Source organism: Mustela lutreola, chromosome 5 (genome assembly GCF_030435805.1).
Source record: "Mustela lutreola isolate mMusLut2 chromosome 5, mMusLut2.pri, whole genome shotgun sequence".
Lineage (NCBI taxonomy): Eukaryota > Metazoa > Chordata > Mammalia > Carnivora > Mustelidae > Mustela > Mustela lutreola.
Genome location: NC_081294.1, coordinates 540,378 through 559,103, shown reverse-complemented (window position 1 = coordinate 559,103; position 18,726 = coordinate 540,378). Strand labels below are relative to the sequence as shown.

At 57.1% G+C, this 18,726-nt stretch overlaps 1 protein-coding gene across 5 annotated transcripts in view; it reads right to left on the bottom strand.

Annotated features, from left to right (window-relative positions):
* Positions 1-947: 947 nt before the first annotated feature.
* CEP72 (centrosomal protein 72) overlaps positions 948-18,726 on the bottom strand; it is a 31,733-nt gene continuing 13,954 nt past the window's right edge. For 4 of the 5 annotated variants that reach the window (XM_059173552.1, XM_059173553.1, XM_059173554.1 and 1 more), the window contains exons 5-12: positions 17,020-17,198; positions 15,562-15,744; positions 15,021-15,322; positions 12,715-12,853; positions 11,378-11,571; positions 5,451-5,577; positions 2,960-3,071; positions 948-1,596 (exon numbers count right to left, since the gene is read on the bottom strand). In XM_059173552.1, coding sequence (XP_059029535.1) covers positions 1,449-1,596; positions 2,960-3,071; positions 5,451-5,577; positions 11,378-11,571; positions 12,715-12,853; positions 15,021-15,322; positions 15,562-15,744; positions 17,020-17,198 — 1,384 coding nt within the window. In that variant the 3' untranslated portion in view covers positions 948-1,448. The remainder of the gene's footprint in view (positions 1,597-2,959; positions 3,072-5,450; positions 5,578-11,377; positions 11,572-12,714; positions 12,854-15,020; positions 15,323-15,561; positions 15,745-17,019; positions 17,199-18,726) is intronic. The other variant, XM_059173556.1, reaches the window with a different exon arrangement.

The window sequence follows — 18,726 nt, the reverse complement described above, 5'->3', positions numbered from 1 at the left end:
GAAAGAACCAAGTGAAATTTGAGAACTAAAAACATTCCTAATTTCTGGAATTAGAAATCCACTAGATTTACAGGTCTAAATGCAGCTTAGGGCAGTAGAGACGACCCAAATTGAAGCCAGGAACCAAAGATGGGAAACAAGACCTGAGTCCGGGGATGCGTGAGGACTCCACAAGTGTCTGGCTGAGTGTCACTGGGGTCCCGGGAGGGAGGCTGGGCCAAATAACAATTGTAGAGAAATGGTGGCCAAAACTTCTCCATATTTGGTGAAAATGAACTCACAGGTCTAAGAAGCTCAATGAAACTCAAACAAGAGAAACATAATTAACCTTAAAATAGATTAATACTAAAATCTTTTAAATTTAAAAAAGATCTGAAAATGACAGAAGCCCACCCCACACAAAACCACAGCTGGTGCGCCGTATTTCCCTGCTGAGTTATGGAAACCGGCGCTGAAGGACACGGCCAGGACCAGACAGGGTGGGGGCCGAGGAGGTCCCTTCCCAAGGGACACGCGGGACCCCCGAGCCCCAGCAGCAGAGCCTGATGCACGCGTGGCCACCACCGAGCACGAACTTCTAGGCCTGCCCACTCTTCTTCCTAGGAGAGCTAAGCACTATTTTAAAAAACTACTCTGTTTTACCAAAGAAAGCAAGTATTTATTTACACAAGATATGAAGCTTCCAAACTAAAAAGCTAATATTTTGCCCTGTTCCGCTCTAATTTTCTGAAATGCACCGTCAGCAAGAGAGCAACACGGGGCGGGAGAGGCCGACAGAGATACTTCTGTGTGGGACGTTCGTGTCGGCAAACAGAACTGCTCCTGTTTCCCTGGCCTCTAAGTGTCCCTTTTATTACGTCTTGGAACGTATTTGTTCCTGCACTTGGTGCCTGGCTTATCTTAGGAAAGGATTCAATGAGAAAAAGTTATAATTTATAAAAAGCCACTTTTTAAAACAATCTATTCGTTTATTAAACAAGGGCCGCGTGTCACGCAGAATCCCTTAGTCATCAGACACCATTCCCTTTTACGTCAGGGAGAAAAATACGGTGTTTTCTTTATCTCCAAGTATTTTATGAAAAATGAATAATGTTGATCTCAAAATATATCAGTGTTTCTTGTCTCAAAACATGTGAAGGGCTTAGATTATCTTTTTGGGTACAATCAGCTATGCTTCAGGAAATGTGAGCAGCCGCTGGAGTGTGGGGAGCGACACCCCCGGTCGCCGGCCTTCGCAGAGGCCACACCACGCACGGCTGCGGGCGGACTCCCCCACAGACCGACCCATCCTGACTTCGGACGTGTCAGAAAACTGAGCGATGGGCCCCGAATACGTCTCCACGCACAAGGTGACGACAAGCAGGAGAGCCGGCCCTCGCCAGCAAGCACACCGGGTGCACCGGCGGCCCCGCTGTGCCGGGCGGGGCAGGGCGCACGCAGCGCCGGGGCTAGCGGCCGATGCGGCCGTGCGGGAACAGGGCCAGCGTCTTCTTGAGCTCCTGGTAGCTCCAGTGCAGCTGCTCCACCTCGACCTCATGCTGCGCCCGCACCCGGCTCAGCTCCTGCAGGAGGTGCTCATTGGTGCTGACCAGGGAGCTGGAGGAAAGCACGGGGGTGGGGACGTCACCTGAGCCCCTCCCCAAGTCCGGCCCGCTGCCCCCACCCCACCCCGGCCGGCAGCGTCCTCGCTCACCTGGCCAGGCACGGTCTGTGCTGTGGATACCCCCCTGCCGCCTCCTACGGGCTCGTGCCCTCCAGCAAGGGTGGCGCCGGGTCTGACCCGCACCCCTGCCCCCGGGCCCCCGGGGCCCCTGAGCCATGTGGAGGAACAGAGCCCACGATGGGGGACCGCCCCGCCACTGCGGCCACGCCTGTCCGGGAGAAAACTGCCCGAGTCTGTCAAGTCAGCAAACAACGTTCTAACTCCAGAGACAGACCCTGGTCTGGCGTATCTGTAGCTCCTGCCCAGTGTAAAGGGGCCTACTCATTCAACGTGTCACAGTGTCACTCAGTCTTGGGCTTGTGGTGCTTTCAGCCACTTCTACCGCGACAAGCACCTTAGGAAGGAAGCGGCACTGTACATACCCCCTCGGCCCCGGTGAGCAGGGACAAGGGACTGTCTTCCCACAGACGCTCACCCCCACGGACAGACGTCCTGTGGAGGCACCAGGAAACAGTCCCTGGCCCGCCGGCTCCGTCCACGGGGAGCCCACCACAGCGCAGCTGGGGGCCGTCCGGTTCTAGGAGCGATTCTGCCTCGACTGTCCCCTCCCTGCAGCCGTGACGGCCACCCTTCCCTTCTCTCTGCTGCGGCTCTACTCTCGGAAGCCCCTTCCCCTCTGTAACCTGGGCTGGCTCCTTGAGAGGTCACGGCCTGGCTCCACCAATGGCCACCCTGCACTCAAGCCTGGGGGAGGCGTGGTGGCCTCAGCCAGAGGAGGGAGAGCCGGGGTGCGTCGGGCTCAGGCTCCGCACGGGCGCGGAGTGCAGACGGCCTGTCCTCACCCCACCGCACCCAGCGGCACACCTGCTCCCTGCACCAGCCTCCGCCCGCTGCCCGGCCCACGACTCTCTGAGTAAATCTGGGGTTCTGCCTCGACCATCCCCACACCACCAGCAGCTTTCTCCCCATGCAGCACACAACCGGGGCTCAAGAGCGAGTCTCCATGTTCTGGGACCGACAAGAACCACTCTGGGCAGACCAGGACATCCGGGGATCTCCCCAAGCCTCCTGTGCCCCTCAGCTCTCCTGGCCACACTTCACGGTCACACCTCCCAGAACACTGTGGCAACAAGGGGACTCGCTTTTCCTTAAGAAGTGGAAGCTCAGGAAGTTCCCAGTCAATGCAGAGACCCACACGGCCCAGAACCCCACCCACGCTGATACCCGCCGGGCTCCTCCGAGCCCCACCGCGCCCAGGGCTGGCCCTGCCTCCAGCCGCACCCCCTGCGCGGGCACCTGTGGCTCTCCTGCAGCATCTGCGTGAGCTCCTGGACCTTGTCGTAGTGCTCCAGATGCTGCTTCAGCTCCACGATCTCGCCGGACAGCCTCTTCACGCTCGTCTGCAGTCCTGGAAGAAAAGCCGGAACGTCTGAGCGAGCTTCAGCCGCAGGTTCTGAAACCTACAGCGGCTCCGGAGTTGAAGCCGGATCAAGGGTGCGAGAAAAACAGTGCCGCTTGGAAAAGGTCTGTTCCTGTGAGCCGCTCCAAGACAACGGTGGGCCTCTGCCCTCCAGATCCCTGGGGAACCAAGTGTCCTATGGAGGGCACGGAGTAGGGGCAGACGTGGGTCTGGTGCCAGCTGGACCCCCACTCCGGGACCCGATCCCAGCAGGAAAGGGCCTCCAGCCCCTCTCTTCCACCAGGCAGCGGGCTCCGCCCGAGGGGAGGGCCTGCAGCTTTGGGGACAAGCAACAAGCGGCCTGCAGTGGCCACCTGTCTGTGATGTGTACTCTGGTCTCACGTGCATCAGTGACACAGCGTGTCTGAATTCCAACCACATGACTTCTGTCTCTGAGTTTCCAGCTCAACAGGGAAAGAAATCTATTCTTTATTGGCTGTGAAATCCAAGACCAGGATCCAAATAAATGCGCAGGAAACTACACCAGAGTCCAGGAGAGCCAGAGCGGGAGGTGCGGCGGAGGAACAGCAAGGACACTGGCAGCTCCGAGGGCAGAGGCTAGGAGCCCTAGAAGCGCTAGGACGAGGCCCCCGTCCTCGGCCTCTCTCCCGCCGGCACCTCTAGCACAGGGCCACGGGATTCTGGGGGACGGCAGTGAGGGCGTGCTTTCGGCATCCCCCAGGGCGCCCCGCCCCCAGGCCAACACAAGAGCAACTCGATGACAGAACCAGAGCCACGTAGGCCACGCTCCTGCCCCTGGGTGAGGCAGTCTCAAGACCGAGGCATGAGACCGCTGCCAGCCTGGCATGACGGCCGCATCTGTGGGAGGGGAGGGGCGGTCAGCGATGGGGCAGCCACGAAGGGTCCCCCATTTTTAGAAGAAACCCCTGCTGGGCAACCAGGGACCCGTGGCCGACACGGAAGGGGCTCGGCCTCCTCTAAGAAGTCACACCAGGGGCTCCCTGCCACCCAGACCCCTTGAGGCTGACCCGTCCAGTGCCCCCAGGAGAGGCTTGTGCTGCAGAGGACAGGCTGGTGAGGGGCCCGGCTCGGGCAGGTTGGGTCGCCGAGAGAAGCGGGCGGCTGGACAGGGCCTGGGCGCGGGTCGCAGCCCCGCCTGAGCCGCTCCTGGAAGCGTGGACGGCGAGTCGCGCCAGCGGGCCAGCCGCAGAGGCCAGACCCCGCACAGAGTGGCTGTCCTCACAGTGCAGAAGCCACACCCGGACACGACACCAGGGAGGGCGGCTTCAGAACGAGCTGAAGAGCGAGTCCGCGCAGCGAGCGCCGGAGAGGAGCAGAGCTGCCTGCGCGAGGCCTGGGCTCTCGGCCGAGCGAGGGGGAGCCCAGGAGCCAGAGAGCAGCGAGAAGGGAGAAGCGTCTGCTTGAAAGTTAGAGCAAAGGCGACAAAAAATCCGTTGCCCAGGGGCGCCTGGGTGGCTCAGTCGTTAAGTGTGTACCTTCGGCTCAGGTCATGATTCCAGGGTCCTGGGACCAAGCCCCGCATCAGGCTCCCTGCTCAGCAGAAGGCCTGCTTCTCCCTCTGCCTGCTGCTCCCCCTACTTGTGTGTGTGCTCGCTCGCTCTCTCTCTTTCTATCAAACAAATAAATAAAATATTAAAAAAAAAAAATCTGGTGCCCAACCCAACCCTGGAGAGCGCAACAGGAGCACGGAATCGGACGTGTCGCCAAGACGACCAGCCCGGGTGATGGTCCAGTTCGCGGCTACGCCCCTGTGACCAAGCCCAGCGGGACGCCTGGTGAGACCTGCCCTGAGGCCCTTCATGAGCAGTTCTCGGACCCTGGGAGGTAAGAACCAGACACCACTCAGCAGCCGGTCCTCAGGGAAGAGAAAGCGTCCGAGGGACCGTGCGGTTCACAGCCAGACGGGCTCGCAGAAGATGCACACCAGCAGCTCCTCGCTCGACACCCCGGAGTCGGAACCTCCGCGCCCTCCGTGGGAGAAACGTAGGAACAGAAGTGAAGACAGTGGAGGGGAAGTGGCGTGGGCCTGGCGGGAGCAGTGGCCGCAGAGAACCACTGCTGTGCTCGGAGGGCCAGGCGGCAGAGGTGTGGCCCTCGGTACCCTGAGCGGCAGGCGGGGGCCCCCACGTCGGCCACACCACCGCCCCCTGGCCCACTCTGGAGGCTCGGGGGAGCCCCTGCTCGGGGCCTGCGGGAGCAGCTCTCGGGAGCCAGAGGGTCTAGCCGCACTTCCCAGCACCTGCTGGACCCGAGTTCTGAGTCGTGCAGCTGTGGATGCAGTCTATCAGCGAGGGTGTGGGCGCACACCTCCCACCAAATAACCTAGCGAGGGAACTACAGACTCACCGGTGATCTGCACGTTTAACGTAGTGGTGGCGTCTGTGTTTTTTGCTTCTTTTTTCAGGCTGAACAAAAGAGCCTTCAAGCTGCTATTCTCCTCCAAAGATTTGTCTAAACGTTGTCTCAAGTCATCCTAAGGACACAGAACAGCCCACTTGAAACTGAGGAGTCAGATTCAGTGAAACGCACACACAAAATCAAGGGAAACCTTTTGAGACCCCCAGACATCCATTTGCCTCTGCGTATCATAACCGATAAACCACAACGTGAACAACAGAAATCAGTGGCCCCTGGCTGAGCAGCAGTGTTGCTCAGAGGGGACACAGGTCCCTCGGGGGCATGCTGTGTGCCCAGCTTCTCTGGTGAGGGAGACGTGCTGCTGGAGCCCGGGCTCCTCTAGGAAGGTCCCGTGGCCACCACAGCCCGGCTCCCCGTCCCGGCTCAAGGAGCAGGAGCAAGAGCCCGGCGGCACACCAGCCCTGCGCGGTCCTGCTAGGCTCACTTCTTGGGCAAAAGCACAGGCAGATCCCAGGGCTCTGTGCTCCCCAAGGCAGGCACCTCCCCGCAGGAGCCCCGTTTTGCTCTTGTCCTCAGCACGCAAGCCCATGGGATCCTACCTGCCGTCCTCAGCACAGGCGGGAGCTGCCGACAGCAGCTGCCTTTCCCACCCTCGGAGGTGGTGGCGATGCCCAGCACGCCACGGAGACTGAAGGGGAGAGAAGGTCACAGAGACCACTGTGAGAGCTGGTGGGACACAGGCCCCCAAAGCCACCTGCTGCCCAGAGCAGGGGGCGTCTCCACTTGCCCAGAAACCAGCAGGCATATCCCCACTAGGGGAGCGAGCGTCTCAGTCTCAGGTGACAGGGTCCCTTGTTTTCAGGAAACTGCGACGCTCTTTCTCCCTGCTGAGAGCCCACCCCGTGCACCGGCCCCTCTGTGTGCACAACACTCTGCCCGGCCAGCTGAGTCTCATGGCCGGTCTCCCCAGAATGTGCTGAGTTCCTAGAGGGCAGGGGCTGGGGCCTGGGCCTGATGAAGGTCTCCGCAGAGGCTGGGCAGGAGCACGGACCCATCACACTCCAGCATGCACCGCGCCACGGCCAGGAGCCACGCCGGGAAGGCTCAGGAGCAAGGCCTCCGCTAAGGCCGGTCCCCTGGACATCAGGACCGGAGGAGACGCGACCGCAGAACCTGCGTCTTCACAGCAAGCAGGACAGCAAGATTGGCAACGGGCCCTTCAGAACCCGCGAGGAGCAGCTCCCAATGGTGTCCCGGGCGGCTCTCAGACGGGCATGGAACAGGGCTCGGGGGCAGCCCGGGGGTTCAGGGACCCCGCCGGAGGCAAGGAGCCTCGTCCTCCATGTCACACTGCACCACCCGGAGCAGACACCTGGGGCCTGTCTGCCCGGATTCCGCCGGTCTCAAACTCAGCCCCGTAAGGGCAACGGGGGGTAACCCACACATCTGTGCCAAACCCAAAGCCGTGTTTTGTTTTCATGGTTAACAGGCCATGCTGTGTCCCACGGGTCAGTACTGCCCACGAAAACGGCGTTCTGCACAGCAATTATGGGACAAGGTCACGGGGCTCTGGTCCGTTCTACACGCGCTCACCACTCGGGTGCGTGAGAGCGCGCCGCGTGTCTACAGACCAGGTGAGGCCGCCGAGATCACTTCACTGTTTTTACTTTTCATCTTTTTCTGTAAAAGCAAGGCTTTGTGGGGGGATCTCTGAGGTGGCCGTTGTCATAAAATACATACAGCCTCAGACATGCCGGAGGCACGGACCGCAGCAACCCTCCGGCTGTTCCCACTCCCGCCTTCCACAGACACGGCCGTCGCAGAGGCTGGGGCGGGCGGCTCCCGAGACGGCCCGAAGGTGTTCCCCTCACGTGGGTGGGCCCACCAGACCCTATCCCTCACAGCACGTACCAGCGATGACCCGTCCTTCTCGGGAGCGGTGCTCTCGGGCTCTGACCGGCAGCCAGCGGCCTGAAGAGAGGCCCCGTGCGCAGAGCCAAGGCTGCCTGCGTGTGAGCCTCGGGGGTCGCCTGCCTCCATTGAGCCTCCAAAAGGGCCCGCCGTCCCCTCGGCCCCGGGACGGCTAGAGCCCGAGTCGCACGCACAGCCTGGCAGCGCTGGGACTCCCGACCACACGAGCGGCGGGTAGTACGTGCTGCTGCCAAGGGGCCGCATTCCGGGGTCACCAGCTGGGCAGCGCCCTGAGGCTCAGCGGACGCTCAGACCTGGCTGGCGGGGACGTCCCAGCCCACAGGACACAACCGGCCAGAACTGACATTTTAAAGGAGGAGCCCACCAAACAGATCGCACACACAAGACCTCAGCCCCGACGGTCTGGCACGAGGCCCAACAGACTGCGAAACAAAAGCTGCCGGAGACACGCGGGCACCGGCCGCATCCACACGGTCAGGCGGGTGACCGTCCCTTTGCGTGCACAGCAAGCAGTTCTCCCGGTGAGGACGGCACCGCGAAGCTACTGTCACGGCAAACTCGCAGACCCGCTCCGGCACGGGCAGCTACGGCCCTGGACCTAGTCAGTCCCCGCAGCCAGGGCGCAGCCCCTCCGCAACACCTCCCAGCCCGCAGGCCGCCGTTTCAGGTGGGGGACACCTTCCTCTGCTGGGCACAGGCTCCTCTGACAGACCCTCACCTGTTAAAGCATCGTTGCGTTTCCTGCCTGTACTTTTGGTGTCAAATTAAAAAAATCATCGCCAAGACCCTATCAAGGAGCCTTTGTGGAGTTTTTTTTTTTTCCCTAGAAATTCTATACTTTCAAGTCTTACATTTAAATCTTTAATCCATTCTGAGTTGACGTCTGTGGATGGTGCTAAGGGCCCAGTGTCCCCAGCACCACTTACTGAGGAAACTGTCCTCTCCCGCTGTGTATCTTGGTACCCAGTGATCTATGGGGTGATTTCGGTTCCGTCATCCACCTGTCTGTTTTGACGCCAGTACCATGCTGGCTTCCTTACCAGAGCTTCCTTCATAAAAGAATTTGAAATGAGGGAGTTGGAGATCTCCAACTTTGTTTTTTTTTTTTTTTTTAGAGACCGCTTTGGCCACTGGAGACCTTTCACAAAAATAGAAAAAGGAGAATGCAAATTCTAAGAGAAATAGTTATTTAAATTTTACATTTCTTTTTTTTTTTTTTTTTTTTAGATTTTATTTATTTATTTGACAGAGAGAGATCACAAGTAGGCAGAGAGGCAGGCAGAGAGAGAGGAGGAAGCAGGCTCCTGCTGAGCAGAGAGCCTGATGCGGGACTCGATCCCAGGACCCCGAGATCATGACCTGAGCCGAAGGCAGCGGCTTAACCCACTGAGCCACCCAGGCGCCCTAAATTTTACATTTCTTTTTAATTTCTGCAAAAAAAGCCACTGGAATCTTTATGGGGATCGCACTGAATCTGTAGCTTACCTGCAGTAGTGTGGGCTTTCGAACACTATTGATTGTCCAATCTACGGACATGGGATGTTCTTCCGTCTGTGTCCTTGACCCGTTTCATCCGCGGCTCACAGTCCTCAGCGCTAGAATCTCTAACCTCCTTGGTTAAATGTGTTCCTAAGTCCGTTATTCTTTTTGATGCTATCATAAATAGGGTTGTTTTCTTTTCAGATAAATTGTTGGCATAAAGAAACAACTGATCTCCATGATGTTGTGTCCTGTAACGTCACTACAGTTATTAGTTCTAAGGCATTTTTGTGGTTGTTGTTGTGAGGCTTTAAGATTTTTTAATACAGATTTTTTATATGAGCCTGCGTGGCTCAGCAGGTTAAGGCTCTGCCTTTATGGGGATCGCAGGGTCCTGGGATCGAGCCCCACGTCAGGCTCCCTGCTTCCCGTCTCTGCCTACTTATGATCTCTGTCTGTCAAATAAATAAAATCTTCAAAACTAAAAAGATCTTTTTACACACGCAATCCTGTCCTCCGCAAACAGATGATCCTCATTCTCCCTCTCCGGCATGCTCTTGCTACCACCGCCAGGGCTGGGCTGAGCAGGCCCCACAGGAGTGCTTGTGTGCGTCCAGTGGTGGCTCTCAGCCAGAAAGCAAGGTTTGGCTTTCCCGCACCGATCACAGGATAGCTGTGGCCTTGTCTTACGTGGCCTTTAGGGTGTTGAGGAAACCTTCTTATCTACCTATTTTCTTGAAACTTTTTACCATGGATGGAATGAGCTTTGTCGAATGCTTTTCCCCTTCTATTGAGACGACTGTAGAGTTCTGCTCCTTCCCTCTGTTTATGTGCTGCATTAAAGAGCATTTTGAACCCACCTTGCGCTCCAGGAGGAAATCCCACTTGGTAGTAGTATATACTTTTTTTGATGTGTTCTTGAATTTGATTTCCTAGTACTTTATTGTGGAACATATTAAACTATGTTCATCAGAGATATTAGCCTCTATTTCTTGTGGGGTTTTTCCTTTTTTGCTTTCAGGGTGATGCTGGCTTCGTAAATGGATATGGAAGTGCTCCCTCTACTTCTGTCTTCGGGAAGCGTTTATGAAAGAGTATCAACTTTTCCTGAAATATGCAGTAGCATTATGCCGTGAAGCCATTTGGTTCTGGGCTCTTCTTTTTTTGGGAGGTTTTTTATTATTGCTCAATTTCCTTTCTTGTTATTGGTCTGTTCAGACTTTCCTTCTTCTTCTTTGGGGGGCGGGTAGTGGTGCACACACAGGAGCAGTGGGAAGAGGCTGAGGGACAGAGAGAATCCCAAATGGAGCCCAACATGGGGCTTGACCTCATGACCCTGAGATCATGACCTGAGCCAGAATCAAGAGTCCGACTCTTAGCCAACTGAGCCACCCGGGTGCACCCTTCATTTTCTTGATGTGGTCTTGGCAGGATGTAGTCTCTAGGAATTTACCCAGTGTGCTCCCTTTACAAGCGCCCGTAACACTCCCTATGACCCTCTCTACTTCTGAGGCGTCCCCTGTGATGTCTCCTCTTTCATTTGTGACTCTAAGTCTTTTTTTTCTTAGTCCAGCTAAGGGCTTGTGGATTTTGTGTATTTTTTTCAAAAGCTCAACTTAGTTTTTCTCCCCCATTATTTCTCTAATTCTCTATTTGATTTGTCTCTGCTCTGATGCTTACAATTTCCTTCCTACCTCCTGCTAACTTTGGGGTTTAGTTCGCTTTTCTTTTTCCAGTTCCTCGAGGCATAAAATTAGGTTGTTCGAGATCTTTCCATTTTTTTAACACGGCATTGAGACAGAACGGTCTTATCCTGAGGTCAGGAAGGACAGCCCTGCCCAGCTAGGAGGCTTGGCTGTGCCGGCGCTGGCAGCCCTTGGGCACCACCTGGTGGAGGAAGTTCCTCCGGTCCAAGAGCACATCACGGGGCCTGTGCGGGCTGGTGCAGGCAGGACCACGTCAGGGACCCCAGGATCACCCACCTAACTGGAACCTTTCTCACCAGTGGTCTAGGCAGCCTGGGCCAGTGAGCACCGGGGCCACAAAATCTCTACCTCAAGCCCAGCTTCATCTGTGCTCTCACCCCGACGCGGCCTCTCACACAGGAGAGGCGGGGCTAGCTGTGATCTTCACACCCCGGTTGTGCAGGGTTTGGGAGGCATCAGGAGGCTGTGCCTGGGGGTAGGGGGCTGGGAGCCCTGCTGCTACGGCCTGATGGCAGCTAAGGGAAAGCGTCTCCCCCGACCTTTTAAAAAGATTTTTTTTATTTGACAGAGATCATAAGCAGGCAGAGAGAGAGGGGAAGCAGGCTTCCCGCTGAGCAAAGAGCCCGATGCGGGGCTCGATCCCAGGACCCCAGGATCATGACCTGAGCTGAAGGCAGAGGCTCAACCTGCTGATACACCCAGGCGTCCCCGAAGTGTTCCTCTTATCCATGGTGTCGAAACAGTGCCCCTACCCTACACACGCACGGACGGAAGTAACACGAAGGCGCGCTTCCTTACCATCTGCTTCCGCGCCTCGCTGAGGTCCGACACCAGCTCGCCCATCTTCGCGCGGTACCGCTGCTGCTCAGCAAGGCGCTTCTGCAGAGACTTATTCTCCAGCTTAAGGAAGCTCATTTCTTCACTCACACTTGTTGAACTATCCTGAGTCGTTGCAAATGCTTGCACCGAGGACAAAATATGTCTTGCCTGAGCTAGGAGTAAAAACCAAATGTTGGACGGCGTTTATGTTGGAAGGACGAAGCATAAACGAGATCCGTTCATACATCTTGAATGACACAGACTACATGCCTTGGAAACACTGACCAGCAAGGAGCCTGGCAAAGGCACATGCGTACCAGTGACAGCACCTCACTCAGGCCTCTGCATGTCCACTCGTCCAATCACGGACGGGAGGTGGAGAGACAGGAAAAAAGTTTTATTTGACAGCAAAGGTGTCCCTGAAGAGAAGGCCATGACTGGACAGTTTGGCTGGATGACCTAGTGGCCTGCTGCGCTCTCTTCCACCGCACCGCCTGCTGCTGGCCTGGACCCCAAACCCAGTCTGGCAGCTGCACGACCGGGAGAAAGGGTGCGGTTTACGGGACAAGGAGCCGCGGGTGCCAGCTCCTCGGGGAGTCCTGACTGCAGGAGGAGAAGCTAAAGGGCCACGACAGCTCAGCTCCGGGCAGGGCCCACAGTCTACAGACAGGAAAGACCTGTCGGCAAGCTCCTGCTCCCTCTGGGACGCTGAAGGCTGAACCCTGGGCTGTGGGAGAAAGAGACAACTGCCACCCCAGGGTGCGGCATCTCACATTCCGGACGAAGGGTGCATAGTGCGCTCCTGCACCCGACACCGGCAGAAGCAAAGCCAAGTCCTCCCTGGGAAGGGGCCACCCCCCGTGCCTCATTCCCAGTGAAAACTCAGCAAACCAGGGCCCTGCACACAATCACATGTTCAGAGGGTGCAAAAGAAATAGCGGTAGCTTTTTGATCCTTCTAAACCTTTCCATAAAACAGAACAACAAGGGTCAAACATCTGTGAACAGCGTCTCCAACAAAACCAGGTGACCGGGCATCTCCGTAAACCCCAGGGTGCCAGCAGGTGGGAAAACCAACAGCCAGAGGCCTGCACGACACCCCTCATGTCCCGCACCCCACGGAAGCCACCAGTTGCTTTTGTGGGAGGCTGTCCAGATGCTCCGTGCAGTGCAGTGCGGACAGTGACAGCCAGCGGGGAGGAGCGAACAGAGTGTGGGCCCCAGAGAGAAGTCAGCAGAAGACCGGCAGGTGCAAATGGAATGCAGCCCGGAGGGGCCCCGAGTGCGGGTCTGCGTGGACCATCCTTCACGACTCACCCTGGAACACCTCATTGTCATGCAGGGACTTGCAGCCGCTCCAGTACCTGTCCACCAGGTCAAGGAGCGCCTCCAGAAGTGCCACCTCCAGCGCAGCCTTCTTCCCGGGTGGCACAGCAGAGGACAGTTTGGGGACCACCTGCAATGGAGAGAGAGCCGTGATCCTGGACCAGGAGCTACTGCCTGATGCAAAGCCCCAGGCCCTCCTGGTGCCCTCCATGCCTCACACGGACACCCGCATCCCACAGACAGGTGGGGCACAGGGCCATCCAGAGGCCACAGGCTGCCGAGGTGGCACAGGATGTGCATCTCCGGTGACATCCCTGCTCCAGGAGGAACTAAAGGGTCCATGAGAAGGAGTCATACCGAGATGATGGTCATGAAATCCACATCACGGTTTAAGCTCTAAGGCTGTGACAGCTCCCACAATGGCCTGCTCTGGGCCCTCTCGAACCACTCCACAGGGACCCCTGGAGGCTGGAGACCCATCAGAGCCAGTCTCGGCCTCAACAGCCACGGGCACCTGGAAAGCCCTGAATGTAATGATGTCACACGCTGGCCCAGATGGTGGTCAGGCCAGGACGATGTGGGCAGAAGGGCTGCCAGGAGAGACCATCACAACTCCATCCAGGCCCATCCCACCAGGGCTATGTCAGCGTGCACTTCATCTCTTGCTTTTCCTCCTTTCAGAAATTATTTAGATAAATTAGAAATTTAGATAAATTATTAAATTTGATAATTTAGAAAAATTATCAAAGAAAGGGGGACAGCCTCTGCTCTGCTGCCCACTTCCTAAGAGTCTGGGGATTTGGCAAGGGAGGGCACAGAAGCTCACATCTGTCTCTGGGCCGTCCCAGAGCTGGGACGCAGGTTAGTCCCAGGTCCCCAGGAAGCAGCTCCAAGCAGAAGGCTGGGGAGAGCCCCACTTAGGGCTCTGCAGTGAGCTAACCTCCAGAGGGCTTTTCCACTTGAGGAACTTCCGAAGAGCAGAGACCCGGCAAGGAGGCAAGGCAGGTAAAGCCACTCCAGCGGGGACAGCTCCTCAACGCCTGCCGCCACCGCCCACCCCAGGCCCCCCAGAAAGAGCCGAGCAGGCAAGCACGCTCTGCCCAAGGTCCCACGGGGGGTGGGGCAGCATGAAGACACGAAAGCCTGGCCCTCGCCCAAAAAGCTAAGGCTGAGTGTCCCAGGGAGCACCGGGCACTAACACCTCCCTCGGAAGCCACGTCTGGACACTTGTCCTCAGGCACGGGTGACAGAGCCAGCGTCCTTAATGCGCTCACTAAAGCTTCCGTTTGCCACCTGAGGAGCTCAGGGCAGTGCCGGCTGTGAGGATGGTCTCCACGAGGCCGCAAAGGACTCCACGACGCCTGCAAACGCTAAGTCCCCACAGCACCTGCACGAGTTCTCCGGGCGAAGCTCTGAACTGGGCAGAGTGGGAGGCCAGGCCTCTGGGGCACGGGAAGGGCCCAGGCATGTTCCTATCTCAAAGAGAGCCTCATTTTTCTTCCTTTCCAGTCTTCAATCCAGACAGTGAGAGAATGACCGTACGGGCCATGACCAGAGCCTCTAGGAGAGCAGCCTTCTGACGCTCGACCTACAGCAACCAGCCAGGAGGCCAAACCATGACCCCTGTAACAACCGGCCCCGTGGCCAGAACTCGATCAGTTAAGTGATGGCTCTCCTGATTTTTCTCCCTGTTTGCAACTCAGGACCGACCACAGGAAGCAAAATCGCTCCCCTAACCAACCCCGCGGGAGGCCAGCTCCTCATGTCTGCTAAAGCAGTGACGGGCCAGACCGCCATGCCACAGTCTGCTCTGTGCCGCCCATGGGGGGCCCCAATTCCCAGCACTTCGTGCCTCCGTCTCCAACAAACCCAGGGACAACAGCAGCCGAGTCAGCGCCCACGTGGCTCTGGGTCACTGAGAGGCTGGAAGGACTCTCCGTCCTTACGCAGGATGAGGCCTTTGGAAAACCACAGGATGCACGTGCAGGACACCGCCCGCCACACCAGGACTCTTGACGGCGCCCTGGCCAAGAGGACGGACTCCGCCTCTGAGACAAGCACAGAACAATCGCCCCTTGCCTGTGCCTACACTCTGCCTCAAAGCGCCGAGGGCGGCGGGAGGGGCCATGGAGCCCGGAAGCACACCTGCGACAGACCACGACGTCGCGGTGCTGCAGGGAGACCAGTGCACAAGCTTCTCCGGCGGGGGCCGGCGAGGGCAGGGGTGGGCGGGGGAGCACAGAAGGGCTACAGCAGCCCCGCCTCACCACCCAGTCCCGTGCGGCTCCCGCGCTCACCTCTCCGGTGCTGCTCCTGCCACAGGGCTCCTCGTCCTCGGGCTCCGACACCTCTGAGGGAGACAAGGTCCTTTCGCTCCGGCCCTCCGAGCCACTCTGCCGGCTCAGCGTCTCCTCGGGGCTCGACGACACGGTCGGCCTCTGCAGGCGTCTCAGGCCCTCCTGGTCTGCGGGAGCCTGGGATCTCCTGCCAGGCGGTCTTCGCTTTCTGCACTTCCCAGGAGCGGGCAATGGATTTAACCCCTTCTGTGCTGACAAACTGGACTTCTGAGAAAGGGTCGAGTCCTCCATGTCTGCGGAAACTGTAAGGGAGGCAGAGCGCAGCCCTCAGCAGACCGAGTTCTCTGGCCGCAGCGACCAGTGCCTGCACTGAAAAAGGTGATCGTGTGTGCCCGGGTGCATGCGTGCATACATGCACACGCACACGGACAACCCACCTGAAAGTACCTTAACATGCACAACAAAAAAGTGAGGAAAAATCTAGCATTTGGGAATTACAAAGGCTTATAGGAGAAGGGGCTGGAAGCGCAGGACTGCTCACCCGGGTGTGGGGTGAAGTGCACGTGCTGTCCACACTGCGGGGGCGGCTCCCCCCAGCACTGGTCCTGAAGCCTCTTTTCTGGACCACAGCCTCGAGAGCTGCCCTTCCTCTTCTCATGGCCCGCCCTGATGGAGTCCCCACACTGAGGCTGTGCTGACAGAGGGCTCAACAGATGTCTGGATTCTATTTTATTAAAAAACATTTGAAGTTTTATTTCATCAGAAATTCCATCTTTACCTTCTGACAGCGTGTGACAGCTATCCGGGACTCAACTAAACAAGAAAAAGGGACAGTGCAGGTGGACTCGCCCCGTCTGGCCTTAGCACGGACGGCGCGGCTGCGGGAGGAGGTCGGCGCCACGCCAGCACGCAGACGCGACAAGCGACCCAACACCGGCCGAATGCAGAGAGGCTCATCAACGGAATCAACGGGTGTGCCACAGTTTCCGACTGAGAAGGCAGCCTCTTCACAGGCGTGGGCAGACGGAGATCTCCTGCAAAGCAAGCGCACACCAGAAAGCACAAACCACAGAGAGAACAGAACGCACAAGCTGGATGGCGAGAGCCGCTTCTCTTCGAGCGCGGTCGGGCACACACAAGGCGGGCCGGAGAAGGGGAGGCTGCGGCACTTACAGCTGAGAAAGGCCTTGCACGAAGAGAACCACAGAGAAAGAACTCTTCTGACCCAAGACGAAGAAGAGAAACCCGGAGGGGAACAGATGGGAGCAGAAGCGTCCCCCCAGCGGTCTTCAGGGAAGTGTGCGTGAGAACGGCGAGGAGGCCCGACCACGCGCCCAGGAGGGCCACACCTGAAAAGACTGACTGCGACGAGCTGGCGAGGACATCCACCGGGCAGATGTCCTCGTGTCAGCTGGGGAGTCCTGGGATTCTAGCCCAAATTAACGCCTTAACCTGCTGTCTTCAGGAAAATTTCTCAGAAACTCGCAACAGAAGGAACGAGCTGGCGCACATACACAAGGCCTGGTGGAAAAGGGAGGCCCCGAGCAAAGCCTGTAGAGAAGCCCGCATGCCGCAAAGACCTCCTGACGCCCGTGTCGGGTCTAAAGCCCTGAACCTGGCCGGCTGAGCACCACACGTCTCTTAAGCCAAGTGAACACCCCTCGCGGTGGGGACGGACACTAGTGTCACCAACCACAGGACACTTCACCCGTCTACTCTGAATTTCTGGGTCTGCCTGTAAGTAAAATCGTGGTCTACCCGAGGAAGGACGTTTGAACAGCCACACATGCAGAACTATATATTCAATTACGGTGACATCACCTGTCACAATTCTAGAATCCAAACCACTAGTATTTTCAAGTTCACAGAGACGTCATGAGGATTCGCCAGGAAAAGGTCCATTTTCTGGAAAGCACAGCTGTGTATCAAGAGGCCAGAGACGGCCAGCTCCCAGCACAGGCTGGGCCCACTGGGCCTTCGCGGTGGAGTAGCAGCCTACCTTGAGAACTACGGAGGTCGGCCTCTCGCTCCCTCTGGCTGGAACTTGTGCTCCCAGGAGGGTTGCTCAAGTCCCACTCGCACTCAGCAATGAGGTTCAGGACTGCCTCGTCATCTGCGTCCATGACCAAGCACTTCTTGGCCGAGGGGTCAGCACACAGGGCCCTAGAGTGGCACGGTCTGCAAGGAAAAGCAAACTCAGTGCTGTCGCTCAAGCCAGAGTCCCGTACCAGAGCACGCAGCCCTGTGAAGGAAGACAAGTGCCCCAGCATGGCCACGGGGTCTCCAGGAAGGAGCTGGTGTGCGGCAGAAAATGGCTCCCAGTGCTCTATTAAAGAAGTCAGTGCAAGACATCCACAGGACAAGCGCTCATGAAAAGAAGGTCACGTGACATCACCATGCCGTCTGAACAGGGCACAGAACCCCAGGAGGGTCCACTCAAGAACGAAAGGTCCAGAAAGCTCCTGTTCTGACATCCGCTAGTGTGTTCTCTTCCTAGCATATCCACAACATGCCAGGTGTCAAGAAAGTTAAAGGGTGTGGTGTTCTGAAATTCTGTCTTCACTTTAAGTGAAAATCTCTCCACACTGAGCATGAGGTGCTCTAGCACACGACCTCCCTACCAATGGCGGCCCTCAGCACGGAGACGGACAAACACCAAGGGCCGTTCACTTCCAACACAGGCAGCGCACAAGAGCTCTTCAACGATAATACTCAGTTACCCACTATGAGTGCTGGTGCTATATATCTGATCGGACTACTACTATTACTAGAAATCGATACTATTTACTATTTTCTACCTCTGAGAGTTTTCCGGACCAGCGCCACGGGAAGGGGACTTGGGTTCTCTCTAGGTCTACCCACAGAAACCTGACACGTTCCTGTCTCTCGGGTCTCCCAGTCACCTCTGGATCACGAGGCTGCGTCAGGTCAGGAGGAGGCTCTCTGAGTTCTGAACTCTGTGACAGTTCAGTCTTGAGACTATCAAGGACAAGTGAACTACAAAAGACTGCTGGAAGAAATTAAAGAAGACCTAAATAAATAGAAACATGTCCCATCTTCATGGACGGGAAGACTTGACACTGCTCAAGCGTCGGTACTTCCCAAAGCAACCTACAGAATCAGCGCGATACATGTCAAAATCCCGCGGGCGTCTTTGGCCGGAGCAGAGAAACACACCCTAAAACGCATCTGGAGTCCCAAGGGACTCCAAGTGGCCGAACAATCCTGAACAGGAAGAGCAAGTGTCAGAACTCAGGTACGGCAGGAACGCCAGCGTTAGCAGACGAGGGTTTAAAACAACGACAAGTGATGATGTCAAGAGGTCTAATGGAAAAAGCAGACAGTACACAAGACGACAGGGGAAACTGAAGCAGAGAGATGACATTCTAACAAAGACGGAAGAAGGAATGCCAGGGATCACACGCACCATAAGAGAAATGAAGAAAGTGTCCGATGGGCTCGTCAGTGGCCTGGACACAGCCGAGGGACGAATCTCTGGGCCTCAGGACAGCTCAACACGATCGTCCAAAACCGAAACACAGGGAGAGAAGAAGACTGGAAAAACCCACAAGAGAACACCCAAGAGTTGAAGGACGATGGACAACCACAAGGTATAACACATGCTTAATGAGAACGTCAGAAAGAGAAAAAGAAACACAAAAAGTATTTAAAGTCACAGACCCAGGAAGCCCAGAGAACGCCGCCA